The 22,002-nt window shown below is 44.4% G+C and overlaps 7 protein-coding genes across 7 annotated transcripts; 3 read left to right on the top strand and 4 right to left on the bottom strand.

Moving 5' to 3' along the window:
* Window positions 1-1,804: 1,804 nt before the first annotated feature.
* On the top strand, window positions 1,805-2,277 carry C8R40DRAFT_1048066 (uncharacterized protein; the record flags this gene model as incomplete). The annotated part of the gene is made up of 2 exons (XM_046224476.1): window positions 1,805-2,089; window positions 2,140-2,277. Coding segments are annotated over 2 exons (423 nt in total), but the record flags the coding sequence as incomplete, so codon positions are not given.
* Window positions 2,278-2,660: 383 nt separating this feature from the next.
* C8R40DRAFT_1109785 (S-adenosyl-L-methionine-dependent methyltransferase) lies at window positions 2,661-5,097 on the top strand. Its single transcript, XM_046228310.1, has 15 exons — window positions 2,661-2,970; window positions 3,020-3,031; window positions 3,085-3,256; window positions 3,313-3,394; window positions 3,446-3,581; window positions 3,636-3,659; window positions 3,717-3,777; window positions 3,831-3,979; window positions 4,035-4,139; window positions 4,199-4,212; window positions 4,260-4,342; window positions 4,394-4,443; window positions 4,497-4,618; window positions 4,667-4,781; window positions 4,837-5,097. The coding sequence occupies exons 1-14, from the start codon at window positions 2,722-2,724 to the stop codon at window positions 4,743-4,745; spliced, it is 1,338 nt and encodes a 445-aa protein (XP_046085285.1). The 5' UTR covers window positions 2,661-2,721; the 3' UTR covers window positions 4,746-4,781; window positions 4,837-5,097.
* Window positions 5,098-6,382: 1,285 nt separating this feature from the next.
* C8R40DRAFT_1109778 (uncharacterized protein) lies at window positions 6,383-7,200 on the bottom strand. The gene is made up of 2 exons (XM_046228309.1): window positions 6,664-7,200; window positions 6,383-6,580 (listed from the first exon to the last, which is right to left on the bottom strand). The coding sequence occupies exon 1, from the start codon at window positions 7,179-7,181 to the stop codon at window positions 6,873-6,875; it is 309 nt and encodes a 102-aa protein (XP_046085284.1). The 5' UTR covers window positions 7,182-7,200; the 3' UTR covers window positions 6,383-6,580; window positions 6,664-6,872.
* Window positions 7,201-10,004: 2,804 nt separating this feature from the next.
* C8R40DRAFT_1047983 (chaperonin 10-like protein) lies at window positions 10,005-10,991 on the bottom strand (the record flags this gene model as incomplete). The annotated part of the gene is made up of 1 exon (XM_046224471.1): window positions 10,005-10,991. One exon carries the CDS (start codon window positions 10,989-10,991, stop codon window positions 10,005-10,007), a length of 987 nt encoding a protein of 328 aa, XP_046085283.1.
* Window positions 10,992-14,064: 3,073 nt separating this feature from the next.
* Window positions 14,065-15,548, bottom strand: C8R40DRAFT_330432 (uncharacterized protein). The gene is made up of 6 exons (XM_046234726.1): window positions 15,194-15,548; window positions 15,055-15,138; window positions 14,826-14,999; window positions 14,665-14,772; window positions 14,438-14,611; window positions 14,065-14,387 (listed from the first exon to the last, which is right to left on the bottom strand). Exons 1-6 carry the CDS (start codon window positions 15,253-15,255, stop codon window positions 14,285-14,287), a joined length of 705 nt encoding a protein of 234 aa, XP_046085282.1. The 5' UTR covers window positions 15,256-15,548; the 3' UTR covers window positions 14,065-14,284.
* Window positions 15,549-17,359: 1,811 nt separating this feature from the next.
* Window positions 17,360-18,498, top strand: C8R40DRAFT_1171706 (uncharacterized protein; the record flags this gene model as incomplete). Its single annotated transcript, XM_046231749.1, has 6 exons — window positions 17,360-17,535; window positions 17,589-17,687; window positions 17,744-17,830; window positions 17,886-18,059; window positions 18,111-18,275; window positions 18,330-18,498. The coding sequence occupies 6 exons, from the start codon at window positions 17,360-17,362 to the stop codon at window positions 18,496-18,498; spliced, it is 870 nt and encodes a 289-aa protein (XP_046085281.1).
* A 2,238-nt stretch (window positions 18,499-20,736) lies between these two features.
* On the bottom strand, window positions 20,737-21,526 carry C8R40DRAFT_1109737 (uncharacterized protein). Its single transcript, XM_046228308.1, has one exon. The coding sequence runs from the start codon at window positions 21,051-21,053 to the stop codon at window positions 20,766-20,768; it is 288 nt and encodes a 95-aa protein (XP_046085280.1). The 5' UTR covers window positions 21,054-21,526; the 3' UTR covers window positions 20,737-20,765.
* Between the last annotated feature and the right edge of the window lie 476 nt (window positions 21,527-22,002).

Raw genomic sequence — 22,002 nt, 5'->3', positions numbered from 1 at the left:
GCCTATGTTGACTGGGGCAGTGAATGGAAGGTCGGGATGACCAGCGACTTTGTGCGGCGTCGGAAGGATTGGGACCAACAGTGTCCGTGTCTAAATAGGATATGGTTTCCACCGATTCCGGTCGCGAACCGACGCAGAGCGGGTACGTTTTTTGAAACCCAGTTCTATCAAGCTTTTGACTGTCCCTAGAGTCCGTAGTTCACATTTTGCTGGAACTTGAGTGCAACGATCGGCCGCGACTCTATTGTCAATCATGTACGACAAAATTACTTCTATCATTTCAATACTAATGTCTGTTAGGTTCTCGAGTCCATAACGAGAAATTCATCTTCGCTGGCCATCCTATGTATGTCTGGAGAAAGATTGTGGATCCAGCGCTACATAGGGCAGCAGTTGCTTGAAGGTACGTGGCCACCCGTTGATTCATAACTTACGAATGACTTACGAGCAGTCCATAGGAGGAACTTGGTGCATATAGTTTTGATTTTTTGTATGTAGTGAGATGATATGCAATTACGCGTCCCGTTGATTACGACAATTACTCAGTATAATCAATCGCGAAATCGCGAAATCGACCTCTTTAAGGCCAGGAAAGATAAGCACTACTATTTTACAAAAAAGGATCATTTAAAACCTATAACAGCTTGTAGAGGATGCACTGCGCCGCCGCCGCAATTCCGGAGGACATGAATCTCTTTCGAATCTTCGTTGAATCCTTCTCCAACAAAAGATATCTCAGGTCACTAGCTAATTCGTTGAGTACCCGTTATCACTGCATGTATGTTCATGGCAACTTACTTTTTGTTTTATTGTCGTTGGTCTAAGCAAAATGATGTTGAGAATCGTGCTTGCGGTTGATTCTGGCAATAATACTACAGCGTGACCAATTCCACCCTTCTCTCGAAGAACGCACGGCGGACGGGCGCTGCGGCAGGGTACTTGACGTCCTTCAAATGTCTGCCCTCCTCCTGGTGAGCTCCTGGTCAGTGCCTGCCGAGGGTCCATTTTCTTTTTCCCGAGGAATATGATTACTTTATCTTGGGACAAAGGCAGCAATAAAGCTTTTTATTTGCACCCTCTATTATGAATTTATATTCAAAGATATCCACAAAGAAAACTCTATCTAATTTCATCCCAAATAATCACTGATATATACAATCGTGTGTGAGGATACAAGACAATGACTTTCATCGGCAAAGCAGTATTCATTTCATATCAAATATTTCGTGGAATCAAGATTGAAAATGATCAAACATTCCATTTTCCGCTTCAGTTGCAAACGATATACTTTATCTGGGCACTATGATATACAAATTTATGAGCTTTATCTACATCATATATCCATTTAATTTTCTCACGAAAATTGTAGGCCCAGCCGCAGTGTGATTGCATACGTGGGACCTTGCTCTGGGATGCTCCATATGCAATTCTTGAAGGTGAAAAACATATAGTTACTTGTTGTCATTCATTATTCATCGAGTGACATGCCGTGAAGCATTTGACTGGTCTTCACTGGATTCACACAGTATTGTTGTGGACGTAGGAGGAGGCACTGGAGCTCCGTCTATGAAAGTATTGGCCAAATACCCACAATTATCTCTCATCATTCAAGACCGTGAAAATGTCATTTCTCAGGCTGAAAGGGTGAGCACATGATCTCCTTAGCCATTTCTTTTTGTATCCTACCTGAGATATATTTCGAAACAGTATTGGAACAGTGAATGGCCTAATGCTTCGGTGAAATTCCAAGGTGAGTCAAATTCTTGCTCAGTCATGTACTATGATTGACAGTAAACATTGAGTTCATGATTTTTTCACGGAGCAGCCACAGAAGAATGTGGCTGTTTTCCTGCTAAGGACAGTTTGTCATGACTGGCCAGACCATCTTGCTGTCAGAATCCTTCAACTTCTTCGCCAAGCAGCTTGCCCTTCTACAAAGCTAGTTATTGGGGATTACATCATTCCTTACTCATGCAGCAATGTTTGGGGAAACATTGATCTCCCGGGTTCTGAATACACAATTCCTCCTGAGCCGTTGCTGGCAAATATGGGTAAGGCATCTGCAAACATGTATTGGATAGATTTGAGTGTGGGTAAAATTCCGACAGATGCAATTCCTATCTAATATTTGAAAAACAGATGCAGGTTTTGCTCAATGGCCAGGAACGCACCCTCCCACATCACATACGGATCTTGCATGAAGCTGGGTGGAATCCAATTCTTCTCAAAACTTGCAGGAACTCTCATTTTGGATATATCATTGCTGAATGTTTGTAAATCTCATGAACTTGGTATCTCAACAATTCAGTCTTACTCCTTTTTTCATCATATTTGCCCACCCCAATTCTCTTGCCAAAATGTCAACTTCGAGTGTCAGTACCAGATGAGCTCTGATGAGTTCTGATGATCTGATGAGCTCCATCAAATGCGAATACATAATTTGTGGAAAAATCATTTCTCACTCCATGTGTGTAGCATACTGCTGTAACATAGTCATGGGTTGTTCCACAATTGCAGTAGGACCGCGCCCGTTACCCTTCCTTCTGATGATCATCAAATCTGAGTGACAGTTGGCAGATGGAAGGTGCCATGTCGTGTAACCACACTTTGCATCTATATATAATCATGTTGAATGATATTCAAGGGTTGTTGTACTTATATATTGCTAGGCACTTGCCACATTTTTTTCGACACCCAGAAACTTCGAAGACTGCAGCACCCATGAGCATGACCCCCGACTCTCAGAATCTTATGTCATTGGTTGACCTCATTTCAAACGCTGTGAAGGTCGTGACAGCAGAGTATATTCAAGCAGGGTATAGTGTTCCATCTTTAGATTCCACAACTGCTGGTCCTTTTGACGCCCCAGAAGAAATGTCATCTACTTTGACCACTGCTGTGCGAACCATTGAAGCAGCATGCGCTCAACTGAGTTACACAGTAGCCAGTCCAGGCCATGTAATTACTAATGTGACGGCAATGTTTATATGTGTTTGTCCCTTAGCTCATTATTTTACAGAAAAGCTATGGGGTATATTTTTCTCTTTCTGGAACATGCCACGTCCATAACAAGCCTTCATCAAGTTTTATGAACCTGCTGCTCTCTTGGTCATCTCCAATGCCAAAGTTGCTGATGTTCTCCTGTACAAACCTGAAGGAATGCACATTTCCGAAATTGCAAAAGCCACTGGATTAGATCAAGGTAAACTTGGAAGAATTATGCGCATGCTTGCAACAAAACATTGCTTCCGTGAAGGTAAAAGATGGTCTCTGTTGTCCCTTTTGATCTTGTTAAAGGTCTTCATTACCCAGTAAAGCCAGATGTTTTCGCCAACAATCGAATCAGTGTCAAGCTGCAATCGGATGACCCAGTTTCTGGGCTAGTAGGCCATATGTAAGTTGACAATCACATAATTGCACACATCTAACCTGTTTCTTGTGTTAGGACTGATGAAGTGCAAAAGGGGGCTGTATATCTCAATGAGGCCCTTTCAGAACCCCGGTCTGGACATTCAGTACTTGCGAGTGATACATCTTTCCAACGCGCTCATGGATTCTCAGTGTTTGAATATTATGAAACAGTAAAAAACATTGTTCCTCAAACAGTATCCTATGTACTCAACTCAACATTGTAGGCTGAGGGTAAAAAACGTCTGGACGTGAGTCCTCACTTCTGAAACTTCAACAATAATTAATCAAGTGTGGCATGAATGCAGCGGTTTGCTCAAGCAATGATTGGATGGGGTGCTGTGACAGGTAAAGGGATGCTTCCTAAAGGTGCTCAATCTTACCATTTAGGGTTAGCTCATACTCATATCTATGTTCCTAAGCATACCCGTGGAATGACTGTCCAGCTGGTACCATAATAAATGATGTTGGGGGTGGCAACGGCCATATTATGCTTGACCTCATCGGTTCATTCCCTCAGCTGAAGATAATTGTTCAAGACACCCCATCTATGATGGAGCAGGCTAAAGATGTTCGTGTTTCATATATTATCACTATACTTACTTGAAATGACTCCACACATATAGCTGTGGAGCAAAGAGAAACCTGAGCTTGTTCAAAACTTATCAGTTCAATTCCAGGCTATGAATTTCCTGCATGATGCTCCTGTTGCTTCCTGTGATTTTTACTATGTGTGCATTCATGCCCCTTTTCCTGACCACGACGAGGAGTCTGATTTTGCATCCCTCAGCTTCGACATGTGTTGTATGTTATCATTATTGGCATGCGAATAACTAATTTGAAAAATTCAGACATGATTGGCCAGACTTGGACTGCATAAAAATTCTTTCAAATATTCGTAAGGCAGTTAAACACGGTACCAGGCTTCTCCTTCGTGAGTTACACACATTTGTAGTGTGGCTGTGAAACTCATTGATCAATATAGATGAGCTTGTTCTTCAACATGTTGTAAGTGATGGCAGTAGGGGCGAACAAGCAAGTGGTTTGATTTATGGTTTTGGAGATGGTATTCAATATTTCCTTCATAGGCCCCTGAACCACTTCTTCCCAACTTTGGGGTGGGGAGAGCTCGACTGTATCAGCAAGATATGAACATGCTCAATCTGTTCAATAGCAGAGAACGCACTTTGCAGGAGTTTATCACTATAGGGTATGTGGTTTCTTTATTGTTTAGGTATCACTCTCAACTATACTTCAGGAAAAAATCCAATTTCAAATTCATTAAGCTATGGGATGCAGGAGAATCGTCCATTGTTGAGTTTGTTGTGTCAGATTAAAGCAATAGAAGCTCAAATGGGTGGCTAAAAGGTCCAGTGGGTGACAATTCAACTCGATCAATTAGAACACCACTAATTTGTCTGTACAAAGTTAACTTGCAGTTAACTGGTTGAATCATTCAATTTGTCCAACTTGGCATTATAAATTTCAAATACTTTTGCTACTACCCTACCCTTCTAACAAAGTGAATGCTACCTCTTTTTTGAGTGTACATACTGGGCCCTGGCCTAGTAAATTTGACATTGTCTAGCTCATATTGATCAATCTGATGCAGTTATTCCTGATGCAACACTGTAGATCTGTTAGAGAATATCTCAATTGACTGTCAAGCAACTGTATATTGTAGACACCTGTCAGAGAATATATATACTAAGTTAGCATAATGAGTGTACAATAAGTATACTAGAGCTCACCTCCGTTGACTGTCAAGCTACCAAAGTACTTGAATACGCCGCCGCCGGCGTGATCTACGTACAACTGTATAGTATATGCTGATAATGCTGTCTTGTACTTATCTAGGTCTGGAGTATTTCCCCAGTAACCCCCTACTCCGTACAATCCAGTCCGAGGCATTTTCGAGTAAATTGTACTGTCAAGGGCTTTAGTGAAGATATTCTGATAATGCTACTGTTGCTTGTTGCGGATAACATTTCAGTCATTTTTGAGATGGAATTCCCCTAGGACTTCCTGATCCTGGGACATCCCAAGAATTGAAGGACCCCTGAAATTATCTTGGGACCAGTCTGCGCAAAAATGCAGGTTTTGCAGATGATGGTTCAATAATTGTACTGACAAACACATAGCCCCACATCAGCAAAGTTACATTTTCAATATAAATAAGTTACTTGCAAGTAACTGTCACTAAGAGACAGTGGTGGCAAGCCCGAAGGAAATTTGCATGTGAATGCATGTTGATCTTAAGAAGAGGAGAAATAGCAATCTGGTATTGGTCCCTGTTTGGAAAACCTGTATGGTTGCTAGAGCAAGGGTAATAGCTGGAGAGCACTTTCCAACACCCAAAGCACTGAGAGAAAATTTTGAACTTGCTCTGGGTGCTTTGCTTGTTGGGAAATCCTCTCAGCAGTTTGAGTTAGCTAAAAATACAGGTTTTGCAGATGCAGTAATCAGGAATAAATTTCAATTTCAATAGCTAGTTCCTCGTTGCTGACAGTGATACTGTATGAACAGTGTACCTATTAAGTTGTATTCTTGCTAATATATACTACAGCACAAAGGTGAATCAATGGGATTTGGATAAATAAATGAAAATTTGAGCAAGTGCCCTAGCATCAGATGAGTGTATGTCATGCAGTCATGCAGTAAGGTCTGACAAGTTAATAATAGTTGATGGCATACAGGGGTACTGCATGCATTTGCTTTAATTGCCTCAATCCACTGTTTCTATCCGCAAACTCGCTTTTGTAAAGAAAGAACCCTCCAGAAGAAATGATGTTGTACTTCCTCTAATTGGTCTCTATGGAGATGCAACCACATCCATGATGAATGCGGCGCCACTTTCAAATATGGGTCAACTCTTGCCCAGTACATGGTAATCATATCTCTTATTGGCATGTCACTGCCTATGAAAGCCTTAGCATGAAGGACCAGACCTGCAGCATTCTTAGCCTTGTCTGCAAGTACCTGATAGTTGTCCTTGTAAATACTTCCTCAACCAGTCTGAAAAGAGTCGTATATTTAAAGAAAAATGGGAGTACCTGCTTCCCAAGGGCCAAACATCACTAGTCCCAGACAGTAGAAAAAATAAATACATGTAGAACATAACAATAGGATTTACTAGATACAAAATATTGTTTCTGATTTTCCTCTCGGCACGCTATATACACCAGGAGAAAAACGATGGTCAGTCTCAGGAATTAACACAGGGTGAATGTGGATGGATGGATGAATGCAACTCACCCACATTGTCGAGCTTGCGGCTTGGTCTTGATACAGGTCTCCGACATTCTAACTCGATCGAACCACCGCCCACCTCAAACCGACCAAGTCCACCGCAAAACACACAAAGACTCGGAATAAATTAAATAAAATAAATCAAGAAATATAAGGAAAGGATGGGATTGTTCGGAACCCAAACTTCTGGGTTGTTCGTTGAGAAAACAAACCCTTCAAGCCAACTCGATGTCCCCAATATGAGGCTCTTTGTGGCCGTTGTGATATACGATTCTATCCAGACACGTTATGCATATCCCATCAGAGGAATCGGAATCGGAATCATCGCGAGCAGCGAGGCCGGATCTGTGGAACCAAAAGAAAGAGAGAAAGATAGGGAGGTGAGTATATACAATATTGGATAGAAGAAAGAACGAGTGAAGGATGAAAAAGTAAGAGAAGATTTGCGAGGATTCAGGTACTTGAATTCCGCACAGTGGATAGAAACAAAGCAACATATATACAAACTTAGAAGACTCACTCATTCAAAATAGGACGAGCACCTACGCCGGATTGCCCCAACACCACTAAAACAACACACAACACCAAAGCAAACTCGAAGAGACGAGTGTAACGGGCCATTGAGGTAAGCAGGTAAATGATGATAGATGTGGATGGTTCGGGTGGTGGTGACGACTCGTTAAATGAGGCAGCTCGGGGTACCAGAGGGATTTCTTCGTTGGGGTTCAGGGAGCAGCGAGACTGGATCGAGAAGTTATCCGTAAGCACGCCCTACGAGGAGGGGTAGGTTAAGGCAGGAGGAAGGAGTGGTAACGACGGCGGTGAAACGGTAAAGGCAACGGCCTATGGTGATGATCGTAGAAGATGATAACTGGATCAAAGGAGTGTCACAGGTGGGGAGAGGTGCAACGAAACGAGACGCGATGGTCTCAGGACACTGGGATCCGGAGAAAGAATCTGTAGAGAAAGAGGGATAGAAAACGCCTAGTGGACAACCCTTGCTTTTTATCCGAATGATTTCATCCATTGGCCCGAGATCGCGAAATGGAATGGTGAAACAAAAGAGGAAAAGGTTCCGTCGCATCGTATCGTTTTCGCATCAGTGCGTATCAGATAATTTCAATGGGCATCACAAAATATCACAAGGATCAGCAGAGGATCAGCAAGGATCACAAGAATAGCTGGGATCTGTGGGTCGTCGAAGCCCGGAGGAGGAGGAACAAAAGAGGTGTACAGAGGTACAAAGAGGAGGAGGTTGCTCGAAGGAACCTATCACGGAATGACCGGCGGACAGGAGAAAAAGGGTGAAGAAAGAGGTGGACCCCCACGGTGGCGGACGGCGGAATCTACCGCATCAAGGTGAAGGCAGTTATCATTAGGCATCACCATCAAGCATCATCATCGCCCCACCGCAGTTTCACCGCCTCCAGGAAGCGTTTGAGGGAGTACTTCAGAGTAGTACTGGCCAAGCAAAGGGTTTAAATTTGAGGGTCCTTCCAGATTCGTCGTTGTTGAGAGACACACGCCCTGCCTCACTGTAAAAAAAGAACTTTCGGCTGGCTGTTTCCGTGAATGCTCGTTCGCGTGTAGAATTTGATGCGGAAGAAGTCGTAAGATTCGGGGAATGTTCAAAGGGAGGACGAAGAGGAAGGGAGGAAGGTGATGATCTTGGCTGTGTGAGCTAACTTGAGGTAAAAGGGATAAACGGACGTACGTATCGTTGTCATCGATCTCGGTACTGACTACAGTTCCATTTTCCATCTCAATGTTGTGATGTGTTCAATCGGGGTCTTCATGACGATCCTACGATAGAATGAGCCATGCCTCTATGTATATCTAATGCAGTAGCAGTGAGGTTGTATGGTGAGACCTAAAACAAAGTGAACGGGGCTGCAGCTGGCTGCAGTCAAGCCAAGCGCCTATGATCGTTCATAGGCGCTTCTATTCGAAAATAGTTTCTCCGGGAACCCGATTTCTCTTCCTCCTCCTCGTCCGTTCGTTACTCGTAGGTCCTATGTAGCATTTTTACCATTCATTATCGATATCTCTCCTGAAAGCTACGAAGTCGTCGGCGCCCCTCTCGCCTGTTCCTCCCCGAATCTCATTCCAAACTTGCAGAACAAACTTCACCCAAAACAAAGAACACCAATGGAGTTTAGGACCGACAAAAATTCATAACGATGTATCACCCGTTATAGCTATAATACTGGTTGGAAATGTTTCGGTAAATGAGTGCGTACACCGAACTTTTGATTCTTTATCTTCCCATCGAAGATTACCACTTATCCCCTCGCCCACTCTTACCATCTCCCCCTCTAACTGCGCGTTGCAGTATGAAGTGCTGACTCGCGTCTTTTTAGCTGTCTCCCCTGTTGGTAACGCCGCCGGTACATAGAATTCATCGCAGGGATCGCTTCCCCCATGTCGCGAGCGGTACTATAGAAGCATTGGGGAACCTCAATCGCACCTGGTCATATTATGCTCAACGAAGTCAAACGCGGCATGATTGGAGTCACAGTCTTTTCATCGCTCTGCAAAAACCGGCGTGCGTTTTCCTCTTCCTTCTTCACTCAAGTATACTAAGAAAGTCCTTCGCATAGTATCGGCCTCTCCAGCTATTTTCATCCGTCCCTTCGAATAAGATGACTGCTCGTCAATTCACCAGAGAAGGCAACATCCGTCTGCAAAGTTGATTGAAAAACTTTGAGACTATGTGCGTCGTGTTATACCCATTTTGTATTCAACGCTGCTGATATGGGGTTTTTCCTCTGCTCCGTTAGTTGCTGAACTTCCTTGCAACGCTAGCGTGGTCTGGTATACCGCATATGGCGTTGACGTCTCAGTTGTGAGTGTATCCCTTTCTTTACCTTACCGGAATTTAACGGGTCCTTGAATTGCTCTTTTTTCGTTATCTTGAACCTTCCGCTCTGAACTCTACGACAGCTCACGGCGATTTAATGGCTTACATGCCATCACCAGATAATTTCAAGCAGACGACTCGGACGAGGAAGAAGCTTACATCCGTGAAGACATGGACATTGATTGTGGAGTCTGGCAGGGAGTCTATGGTATGCCGTCTGCTTCCTTAACCCTTGTCTTCGTTACTGAATCAGATGCCGCTAGTTGTCCTATATCCGGATTTCGGCTTGAGGCAGACGCGGACAGTGGGTCGAATTATGTGTTTTCGAACCAGTTACTTCCTGCGCTTCTCCCCGCCTGCACCGCGACACCCTTAACTACATATCATATGCCAGCTGAATGCGCGAGAATTTTGAAATCCTGGTTTATTTCAATTCCTGATCCTCACGAAGCTCTTCCTTGGTTTCGTTTGCTCTTTATATTCAAAATTAATGTATTACAACAATCTTCCCCTTGGTATTATGTGAATCTAATGCCCGATGGGCATTTTGGATATCACTATACTCAAACACCCTTGCCGGTTTCGCATCCCACTTCCCTGCTTCAATCTTTTGTATAATCTTTTGCATTGGTATCCCTGATAGAGGAAAATCCCTCGATCCAAGAGCCTTGCTATGGAACAGACTGAAATGTACCCCGGGCTTCATCTCAACCATGGGGTTAAACAGCTCCACAGGTGCTAAACCACCCAACCATCCTGCTTGAAGCATCCGTCCTCCTGGTTTCGTGAGGTTGAGAGAGTCGAGTAAGACGCGGTTGCCGACGAGGTTTAAGACTTTATCAAACTCTTGTGGTAATGCTGGCGTGATCGCATGGAAATATTCTGCCAGTCCATCTTGTTCGCGTACTACGTCTACAGCATCCATACTCTTCAACCACTCGAATCGCTCTTCCCGCCTCGTAGTCGCAGTGACGACAGCTCCGGCATCAACAGCGAGATTCAATGCCGCCTGGCCGACTGTGCTCGTCGCACCACGGATTAATAACCTCTCACCGCGCTTTAGATCCAAGACTGTGAATAAACACGTCCAAGCGGTGCAATACACCTCAGGTAACGCTGCTAGCTCCGCCCAAGAAAGTTTTGTCTCCACTGGAAGGACATTTGTTAGAGGTACAGAGACAAATTCGCCATATCCCCCAGGTCGAGTCCTTCCCATTCCTCCCATCACTGCGACGATTTTGGTTCCAATAGCGAGGTCCCCTGAAGGACAAAATTCGACGATACCGACACATTCAAGGCCAGAGATGGGGTGGTATTCGTCCCATTCACCTTTACGCATGTGCATCTCGGCATGGTTAACACCAAAGGCGCGTACGCGGATGAGGACTTCATCTCGAGCTGGGAATGGTTTAGACACTGCTTGATGCTGAAGGACTTCGGGTCCGCCAAAGGAGGAGATGATGATAGCGTCCATTATTTCGGGCAGAGTGCAGAGGAACGGTGAAATGCTGATAATGAACAAGACCTGACAATGATCTCTGAACTGGGGAACTTTGAATTCGAGTTGGGGGATATAGTAGAGCTTTATCGTTTCTCCAAAACACGAATTACGCGGAACTTGTGGCCTTCTGGAGCTAGTTAGATATGATTTGTAATGCAAAGGTGGAGAAAGGTGGACGTTAGTCAGGGTGCATGATCCACCAATTAAATGTCACTCGGGATGTGCGGATGGACTGGGGAATGAGGAAAAGGAAGTATATTGCGCGTAACGTGTTGAATGTGCTGAATCTCTAAGATATCTAAGCCTTCACCTCCTCTCAAAGAGATCGTCCGGATCGCTGACGAATCACAATGAATTTCAAAGAGACTCGTCTCGAGGTGAGTTGACCTCAATATCTTCTGAATCCGTGCATTTCACGACACCTTTTCCAATTCAGCCTCAGTTTTCAATCCTCCCCAAGATTTCCTCCTCAGGCTCCATAGGGCGAGTTAATGAATAGGCCTCCGACTCTCACGGTCTGAAAAGAGCAGGAGACAAGAATATCGATCTGGTATAGCATTGGTTTGGGAAGCGGGAATGAAGTTCAACTCGAGTTAAAGAAAGGCCAAACGCACTGTTTTCTTCCACTCTCCAGACCTCACATTCTCCTCAGATGTAGGTAGGTACCTGCAGGACTCCGGGTCTGCGAAGGTCTTCGACAGTGGAAAAGGAAGGCTGTTGAAATGAATTTTACGTCTATATCCCAGCAGAGCGTTGTTGGAAGGTCCTAGAAGGCGCTACGATGTTTCAAAATGAGCAATTTTTCCTGGTCTGGTCTGTAGGTCCAGAATTAGTTGGGTTGACGAGGAAGTAAGCAGCCAAGAGCTTTGACGTTGATGCAGATGTTGAGATGGGTGATAGCGCGTAAATTTAGCAAGGAAAGGCATGGTAGCATATCGTCGCAGACCTCAAACGTTCAAGAGGATTTGGAGAGAGAGAGAGAGAAATTAAGTACGGATAACTCATGAGTCATGTATCTTCGCCTCGAATACTTTCCCACAATAATTTGTTACTCCATCTCTTCCAATCTCAAAGGCGCGTGGTCTAGCCTTGCGTCTCGTATTTTCGTGGAAGATTGAAGTTCATGGCCATCACAGGACTTTGTTCAGAAACTTTTTCTTGCTCACCAGCAACTAAATTCGTCGATCTTCTTCCGCCTCTCCGACTGGTAGACATAAGTGATGCTCTCAGTCTAGGGATCTCGGCCGAGTTCGACTAGCCTCAATAATTCTCATTTGCGTGTTTTCCTATGAGTTCATCAGCTCCTAGAAATCCCTCAAACTCAGCCTTCCCACTATTCTCCTCCGACTTCGATATATATCCTACCATATGTTTCCATCTTCCCCACCCACGGCTCTCGCACCTACCCTACTGCTCCAATGGAGTTTCTGCTGTCTGACTCTCTCCCACTCAAAATACCTCTTGTGTGATTTACCCACCCTTGGCCCCCACCCCACAAATGATGTATACCATCTCTCATAGTCACCCACACACAACTCATCCGTAGAGTTCCTTCTTGATTCACGAAGATGATCATTATTCAAGCTTCAAGCGCAAGTTAAAATTACATGACGCGACTATGTAGATGTCAGTTTTCACGCGTCAAGAGCTGGTAAGCTTTATCGCCAGCGTAAACCAGGATGAATCTGAGTCCTGACAATGACTTTTGACGAGAGCACCTCACCAGCATTCTGAAATGCTACTCGCTACTACTCACGTCAGCTCCTCCTTTATCTCCCCATTTTCCCTCTCCTTTCCCAAGCGGCAATTCTCACACAATAAGGGTCCAGCTTGCTTCTTCAATACGTGCTTTCTTTTTTAGATTAATGTCTGAGCGTGTCGCTGATATTTAGTGCAGATCCTCCGTACATCTATCCATTCTACGCATTATCACTCCTTGCAGCGCTCATGTATCTGTATGATCAGTGCTATATGAAACGGAAGTTCTGTTTGTGCTACTGGTATTAACAAATCCGAATCTAACCTCTCATCTGCCCATGATTGTGAAAGACTTGATCTTATCGTGAGACAACAGACCGCGGTTGATCACGGTTTGTGTAGGGCCCGTGTAGATCCTCTCTTGTACTGGAACCACCAACATTGAGCTTTCTCCGTCTCTTTACCTGTCCTAAACTGCTGCAACTCGAGTCGAACACAGAAAACTATACAAGGTACACTCAACATGAAAAATTCAAAGTACTTGTCACCTTTAGTCGAACTATTGACTCTTGTCTTAACCAGATTGGATGGATAATACCCTAGGCCTGTGCCCAGCGCGCTGAAAACCCACTGATGCTGCTTAGACCTTGGGAATGTCGATTTATCAACAAAACAATGCAGAAATATTCCCAACGTTTTTCATCGTATGGTTCACTTCATTCATCATCAACGCTATTGTACTCGTTCCCTCGTCTTTGTGGTCCGCTGTTATTATTGATGTCTGTCATCTGTACTAACCCTGGTTCAACTTAGCCCAGACCTATAGCTAGAGCCTCAAAAGGACGGCGTTGTTTCTCCTTATCAAACTTGAACTACCATGTGTCGATCAGTCTGCCATCAAAAAGTATCAGACTCTTTGTTCTTTTTAGGTGAGAAACCCCCTGCTGACATGTTATTTCCTATTCATTGGGTTAACATCTGTTAACATCTGATAATGCGGAATACATTGTAGTACATTGTAATACCTTGCGCGGCATGTATCACCGATGAAGCCTTCCCTCGAAAGGAAATTTTGTCTGTCTAGATTTCGATCAAGGAAAAACAGATGTCACTTCATGCTGGGATAAAAGATCGCTGTCATGCAATGTGTTGATGTTTTTTCTTCGTCCTCTTTCCCCCCGGTCCATATTCCTTGCGGAATTTCTTAGTCCTCCCTCTCACATCTTACAGTCTAGTATCCAACACGATTGAGGAGGCGTCCTGTTACAATCCTCTTGTTCAACACAGCCACAGGTGTGTAATTGAGCATGATTAGCAATAACGATAATGACTGACCATTCGTACATCTAGCACCCATAAGGCCTTATTCCACCTGAAGTTTTCGCGACGTTCGGATTCAGTATCGCGCCAGCTGCGAAAATTGGGCAGTTCTCGGCCCATTATGGGTTAATCAAATCTACTCGTACAAGGGTGAAATCTATGTATTCATCGGGCAGGGAAAGCATGGAGGATCGAATAAAAATACAACGGTCAATATATATGACCAGTAATATTGCAAATCAAGTCCATCAATTTGGAATGTTTCTGGACTCCCTCTCCTCCTGTGTCTTGTCCTCTTCATCAACGTCTGGCAAAGAGATGGCAGACACTACAGGAGTCTGCGGAGTAGGTCTAAATTCAAAGGTGAGTGATGGTCAAATAGTCAGATCTTCGAGGCTCACCGCTTTGAAGTAGTTATAGGGCTAGCGTGGTGGGGGGAAGCTCGACCGCGCCACGACTCCGCACTATTACACTCTCTAGTGCAGCTTGGGAGGGAGTGAAAATTCATGCCTTCTGGGGCGGCGGGGAATGAGCTGATGGTACTTGTTGACGTCGAAAAAGTGTTTGGAAGCGGTCTAATGCAGAGGTAAGCTGTGGCAACATTCAAATTATTCGAGGTTAGATTTACTGGTTGAAAGTTACAGGCCGAACCCTTAAGCTTGACTGGTAGGCCTGTGGGGAGGTTTGACATTGCCGTGTCTCTGGATTATTTGTCGGAAGATTGTTTGGAGGGGGTCTAAATGCAGAGGTAAGCTGTGGTTATTACTCAGATTGTTTTAATGAATTTACTGGTCGAAAGCAACAGGATGAAGCCTTGGGGTTGACTGATATGGAGAAACCTGCCCTCGCCATGTCCCTGGGTTACTTGTTTCTCCTGTGTCTGGGAGAGAGACAACATTCATGCCTTTAGGTGGAGGTGGAGGTAGTCCGGTGGCACTGACTCTGGGAACTTGACTGGCATAACTACCAACACCTCGAGTGAGCATGATCATTAATTTGAGGTCAATGTGAAGCTTACATTGCCCCAAAGTCCCCAAAATTCCTTGGTTCAAAACTGTGGCTTGGTGCACTGGACAGAGACTGGTATTGAGGGTGCAATAACCTGTAATGAATGTGAGTACATTGAGAAAGCTCTAAATGGATATTTCCAAGATCACCTTCCATAGGATTGATCTCTAAGTTGGCGTTGTTGTGTTTCAGCGTAGCCCCTATTGCTCATTGCGGTCGATGAACGATGTGGTTGAGCATCCAATGAGCTATTGATAATCACTTCAGTAACCTCAGTGGCACTTCACTCTAAGCACTACCTTGGATAACGGCCACCTGTGCTCTGAAGATGTGGCACATTCCCATTGCCAACTGACCCTCCTTTCCTGGTAGTTTCATGCAGATAGAATGTGGATTCTTCCTCAAACCTCGCTTGTCTGTGGTTAGTCTGGTTGGACCAATTGCTGTTCAATGGACTGCTGCTCTTGTCGGACATTTGGTTAATGTTTCGATAATAATTCTGAAGTAAGGAGGAGATTCACACGATTCCGTTTTTATACCCCCTGCTCACTGCTGACATAGCCTTGCTTGTACAAGAGACTACTAGTCATTCAGAAGGCGGACTTCGAAGATCTTGTCGACATCAAAAATTCCTCTAATCAAAGTCCCGGAACTTGTTAATCTCAAGGCTTGTTTCTCTTTCGGCGGATACAACCATACACACGCTTCTCCCCCTGTTCAGGTTCGGACTACCCAACATTCTCAATCCTCCACCGTCCTCAAGCTACAAAATTGACTTACCCTATTAAATCTACCTATGGAACTACGGCTTATGAGCCCTAGTGGTTATTATAAAGCCTGTAGTTCATTATGAATCATTATTGGGTTGGACTGAAATCATTGAAATGAACATAACTGAATAATTTGAGGTGAGGTAAACAAGCTTATCCAACAAGGAGTTCGAGCAATGATATGATCCAGGTACAATGGTTCTTTAGATTTACAGGAAATCCTTAAAATATTATCTTCATGTGATAGAGACATGCGGCTTTTGCCATAAGATTACAGTTATATAAAGCTGTTGTTCTAAAGGAGGGAAGGATTTCCCACTGATGAATTGTTCCAATGAGGCAATCCAGAAGATTGGTTATGTACATGATTTTATATCTGGCACTGAGATCTCCGAGAAATTATTTGAAAAGGATTGCCCTTCCTCGATCGAAACTATAAGTTTATTTTACCCTCTGGAAATTAGAGTATCTATAACCGTGAATCAACCGCAAGCAATCTTAGAACATTGGCTCCCCAACACTACTGGACATTCCCCACTCGTATGATGTTCTGTTAACACCTATCATAACAGGTAGTCTCCGCCGAAGCTCTCTGTTCTTTGACTGGCTATCAGAGAACAAGGCAGAGGAAATGAATTCGTGGAAGGTTTGATCACAGAGGAAAAATCTTAGATAGACCTTGATTTCGACGGCATGTTAAAAGCCCTTCCCAGTGGCGCTCGGTTTTCTAAAGAGAAAAAGCTTTGCCATTTTTAGCTCAGTGGATACACAAATCGTGTATAATCTTTTCATTCCTTTTTCTTCCTACTTCAGTACTTGTCCAAGCAGCCGCAACTTCTTCGTCAGCACTCCGAAATACATCAATGCCTCGGTTCCGAGTTCAGTACGGAGATGTAGCCACATTTCATGCACCATGGCAGAAAAGCCAGGTGGTTGTTGCAATCCATTTCAATGGCTTCACTGCTTCGAACCACTATGACCGAGATCAAATTATAATCATCATCCTGAGCCTATCAGTCCTCTTGGTACTTCGTAGTCTCCTTAAATCTCAGTAGTATGATCCTCATCGCAATCATCGAAACGTTAGAACTTGAGTTGGAAAATTGAATTCTTGAGGGACGGAGACTGACATAGGAGGATTCCACACCTTACAACTGAGCTGTTGCTAACGGAGAACTTTGAGTGGGAAATCGGAAATCATACAGGCAGCGAATTCAATAGGGTCAGTTATTTGGACTATCGAGCTAAAGTTGAACAACAAGAACATTGACGTCCAAAACTTGCACTTGAACAGGAATCAAAAGATCAGGTTGAATTAGTGAAAAAGGACGCCTCGAGGTTTTCAGAGACGACATTTTGATCCAAAAAAATGCAACAAGGGAGACATCTGATTTCGACAGATCTTGAGAGTCAGCTCTCTTGATGACTCGTAGTGCCTCCTTATGCGGGTAAGGTAAGGCTATGCCGAGAATTAGGATAGGTATAAAATCGAAATCGTGTGAATCCCGCCTCTTTACTGCAGACTGCAGACCAATTATTCATCCAATGTCAAGCACAAGCGGTAACACGTCGAATAACAACCTACCCCGACGGAACAGCCAGAGACGAGTGAGGTTCGCTGAAGAAAACACAATCTATCTGCAGGAAATGGTGGAAGACGGAGGATCGAACGGTCGCCGTGAAACGCCACATCTTCAGAACGAAGGGCAACCTTATGCAAGGTAATGGCTGGGGCTACAAACGGTTGAGTCTGTTGATCTTACCTACTTTACAGCTCGTCGGAAGCTCAATCCCGGCTTGTGTCTCCTACGACGGGCAATAGGGGCTACAGCGAAGCACCACAATCTCAACACAGGGATCAATCCTATGGAAGGTGACTGCTCAAATGTCCATTATAGAGTGCAGCTAATTTACTCACCTTTATCACAGGTCATTGCATACTCGAGACGAATCAACTAGCGCACTGAGCAACAGTGCTAACCGACCAATTCCAAGAACTTCGTGGAAACCTTTGGGGTGAGTCTCTCGTCGACTCAGGCTATCCAGCAGTGCTAATTTCAGGTGTCTGTAGCTACCCTAACCAGTTCGTCAGAAACAGCGCCACCAATTTCCCTCTAGCACCAGAAGGGGTGAATGTCGTCTCCCTCCCCAGCACTGATGAGAACATTACAGAGAATGAAAGTCCGGGATCATGGCAAAGTGGAGCTGTTCCCTACCAGCCAAGCCCAATGGAAATTTCCAGCCAGTAAGTTCAATAGCTCATTCGATTTCAACTTCAGCTTACCTCTGAATTTAGACCAACTCCGAACACTCCTTGGACGTTGACAAGCTCTCCGCCTTCTCTGGAAAGAGTGGACATCGCTTCGTCAATCACTAAAGATAGTGATAGTCCGAAACCGCGGCAAAGTCGCGCTCCTCTGCACCAGGCAAGTTCGACGCCTCAGTCGGGGACTTTCAACCAGTAAGTTCGAGAGCTCCGATGATGACTATAAGGAGTACTCACATTCATATTCAGACCGCCACTGCTCCCGCAGACTCCTTCAACGTTGATAGTTTCTTTGCCAGACGTTAACGACGAGGAGAAGATGGATGAAGAGGGGGAGCAGGAGCAGGAGCAGCAGCAGCAGCAGGAGGAAGGTTCGCAGAAGGAAACACTGTCACCAGATTCCGCGGATGGAGCTTAAACGACTCACGGATTTCGAGTTGATGAGTTGATGTGAAGATCCTCGGCGATTGTATTTTTATTTGTTGGACTTGAAAGCACATGTAGATTCGCCGTTGTACTGGTAGCAACTATTCATGATCACCTGTGATAGGTCGAGAATCACACGACGATTTCACGGAAATCGACGCTAGCTAAGCGCCAGTGGTCACCATTATTGTTATTAAATAGGATTAAGTACGCACCTTTAGGAAGGGGATTGAAAATGATCCTCCGATAGAGTTGACCGCGAAAACACATGTGAGAATTGGAAGGGAGGGGAGGACACATAAGTTATGAGCAGGTCGGAGAGAGGCAAGAGGGAAGTAGAAAGTACAGATATCTCGCGGTGTTATACGCTAAGCAGTATCATCTGTTTTTTGTTATTCATCGAAATCCACATAGCTGTAAGATTCGTCTCGCGGAAGGATTTAATCGATAAGTCATGCCTTGTATTGCAATGTATTCCGCATCATCCCGATATGAAATGATTGTGGGTCTGTGTATAGGTGAGAACAAAGAGCATTTGATGGTGGAATGATGGAACACGGTAAGTTGACTGATGGTGATCAAATTTTGCACGAGAAAAAACAATAAGGTCCTCTTTAAGCGTTCAGAACCTTGCTGGATGGTTCGGATTAGGTGAAACTGGGAAACAAAAGAAAAGCAAGGTAGTCGCGAGCGAGGGAGGAATTGACAAGAGGGGAATCATGAAGAGAAGGGGAGCCATGAAGCTTTGAGGACTTGAGGTGCTTGCGCCTTGGCAAATTTTCGACGTTGTTCTTTTGATGAATCGCCCGCAACGCCCCCACAAATAGCTAATACGAAGGGGTTAACACAGCGTCACTGGAATTCAGTGTCCGGAGAACAAGGTATTGCATATATCCTGTACTTCTTTAGACTTGATTAGTATTCGTGGAGGCATGGAGCGAAGGTGCGTACACTGCAACTCACCAGCATTTTTGAATTCTTCGAGGGCTCCCTGTTCTTCATTCACCTTGAGTGGCAGCAGTCCAAGTGGTTGCTGAGAGGCAACGTTGAACTTGATGGTTCTGGTTCAAGAGTTTATCGCATCCCACACACGCCCTACAAGAGTCGTGATCAATTGACGTCCACTGTCCCACGACAAGCACGGAATCGATATAAGATAAATGTTGGCTTTGTTGGCCCGAAGTGAACTACGTATGTGAGATGCAGATTTGCTATGATCATACTCACAAAGAGCGAACAAAGGCATTTCCATTCAGCGCTAAATAAATACAGGTGCCTCGCCGTCAACTATACAAGATAGGATAGGATAGGATAGTCGAGGAAAGGAAAGATCACTGACACGATCCCATTGAGAAACAGCTGAGGGCCACAATTTAAGTTGTGTCAACTAAGAGGTTTTAGGCAGAAATTATTTGTGAAAGAAAAAAGCAGGATGAGAATTCTGTTGGATGAAGGCCTAGTATCCCTTTCCTAGAACTAGAGAGGATTATTGTCAAGCTTATATTATCTGGAATAGATCAAGCTCTTGAAGATTGCTGCTTGAAAGTATGGAGTTGAGAGAGTGCGATGTTCCGTAGGTACTTTTCAAAGTCAAGGTAAACAATGTGATGTGTGCTCTACCGTGGACGTGAAGGGATCCCTTTTAGGTAAATACATTTTTGAAGTACACAAAGCAGCAGTAATTCGAAGGCCTCAAAGTTGACTGCTGTTGCAAAGGCGCGAGGTGATGTTGGCAGGATGAACAGGTACTAGAATTCGGGTTTTCAGTTGATTGATAGGCCGCCGTTCTTCAGAGATGTGAGAAGGCAGTAGTGATGTGCCGGCTGGGGCCCGGCTCAAAAGCCCCGGCTAAGGCTCAAATAGCCCCGGCCAAAGCTCATGAAAATCTTGAGCCGGGCCCTACATGAAAGCCAGGGCCCGGCTGGGTTCCGGCTCAAGCTTGGGCCCCGGCTGTGGTAGGTGCAAACTGTGAGATTCAAAATTTTTTTGATCTGTTCAAGTATTCACCATTGGATCATACAAAATCCAATGTAATATGTGAGTCTGAAAATACTGCCACAATGGTCTGAAAATTGTATCACAATCATTGCCAGAGTACACCATTGTTTCTTAATGCTCTAACTTTGTGAGAGGGGTGTAACATTAAGAATAATAGTGTACAGCAATCAAATAGTAGAATTCCAGTACACTAGACTTATCAGAGTAGCAAGCACCAAAATCATTACCTGTTGTTTCAACTACTGTCAATTCCAAATCAGATCAAAGTGGTTCCTTCCTTGAGGCTTGTAGACTAACATTCAAATTAGAAGGTGCTGCCATGTTATAGTAAAATCTACAACATGATACCTTCCCAGTCCTCATTAAGAGAGATTCACTGTGAATATGATGATTTGATTCAAGCTCCAACCCATCTACAATGGCAAAAGTATCCGAATTGTAATGCTTGAACAATTTTAGGTGATTATGGCATGAACCAATAGTTATCCTTGCAGCCAAAAATGGTGCTAGTGATGCCCATATAGGTAAATATTGAGCATTTAGCTTCATGCATATCAGCCATTGCCAATTCCCAGGTGGGAATTTTGGCACAAAATTCGGCTACTCAGCCCCGGCTCAGAACCCGGCTTGGGGCCTCTGAAAATTCTGAGCCGGGCCCTCAGCTTTCCACAGCCCTAGAGACGGCTCCGGCCCGGCCAGGCTCAATCCGGCCAGGCTCATAGGGCCCAAGGGCTCAGAGCCGGAGCCGGCACATCACTAGAAGGCAGTAGAAAAGGATTGCGGGGCAAACTGACCTCGAATCAACAACATTTGACACCGGTTCTTCTAGACATGCTTCCCCAAGTAAGAGGTCATCGGCCATCGCTTGAACCATTTTACCTGCTGAGAATGCTACTTGGAGAGGGCTACAGCGGATATCGAGTTGTCGATTTGCAAACCTGATGATGAAAGGAAGCTGTTTTTTATCCTGTCATATCTCTGCATAGCCATGGGTCATCTGCAAAACCTAGGCTGCTCTCAGTGCTTTCGGTACTGGGATCTGCTGGGATCTGCTCTCAGCCCTTAGCCGAATATCCATGTTTTGCAGATGCAGCTTTTAGAATAAAATCTAGACAAGTCAAACTGAGCTGATGAAGCTATTGTAAAATGAGAAGACCACAGATAAGACAACAAGTTCGGAAAAACTTATCATAGATTCGGAATTGCCCCAAAATTACCGATCATACCCCATTATTCCGTCACATCCGCCTATAGAGCCACTGTAGGCTCTTCTACTGCACAGACACGGTGGCATTTTAGGATCAGAACAGCAACCGGTCATTGCTTTCTTCAATTCATTTTCTGCTTTGAACACAGTGACATCACCTCGACTGTTTTCTTGTTTTCATTGTCACAACTTCTACACTTGTTTCAGCTCTCCTTGGAAATTTGTCATCTCCATAATCCTCCCTCGTAATGTCAGTGACTCAGCTTCATCCTTGTTATTGGGAGATATAAT

The sequence above is a fragment of the Lentinula edodes genome (assembly GCF_021015755.1).
Source record: "Lentinula edodes strain Le(Bin) 0899 ss11 chromosome Unknown C8R40scaffold_22, whole genome shotgun sequence".
NCBI lineage: Eukaryota > Fungi > Basidiomycota > Agaricomycetes > Agaricales > Omphalotaceae > Lentinula > Lentinula edodes.
This window is presented reverse-complemented; position numbering and strand designations above follow the sequence as displayed.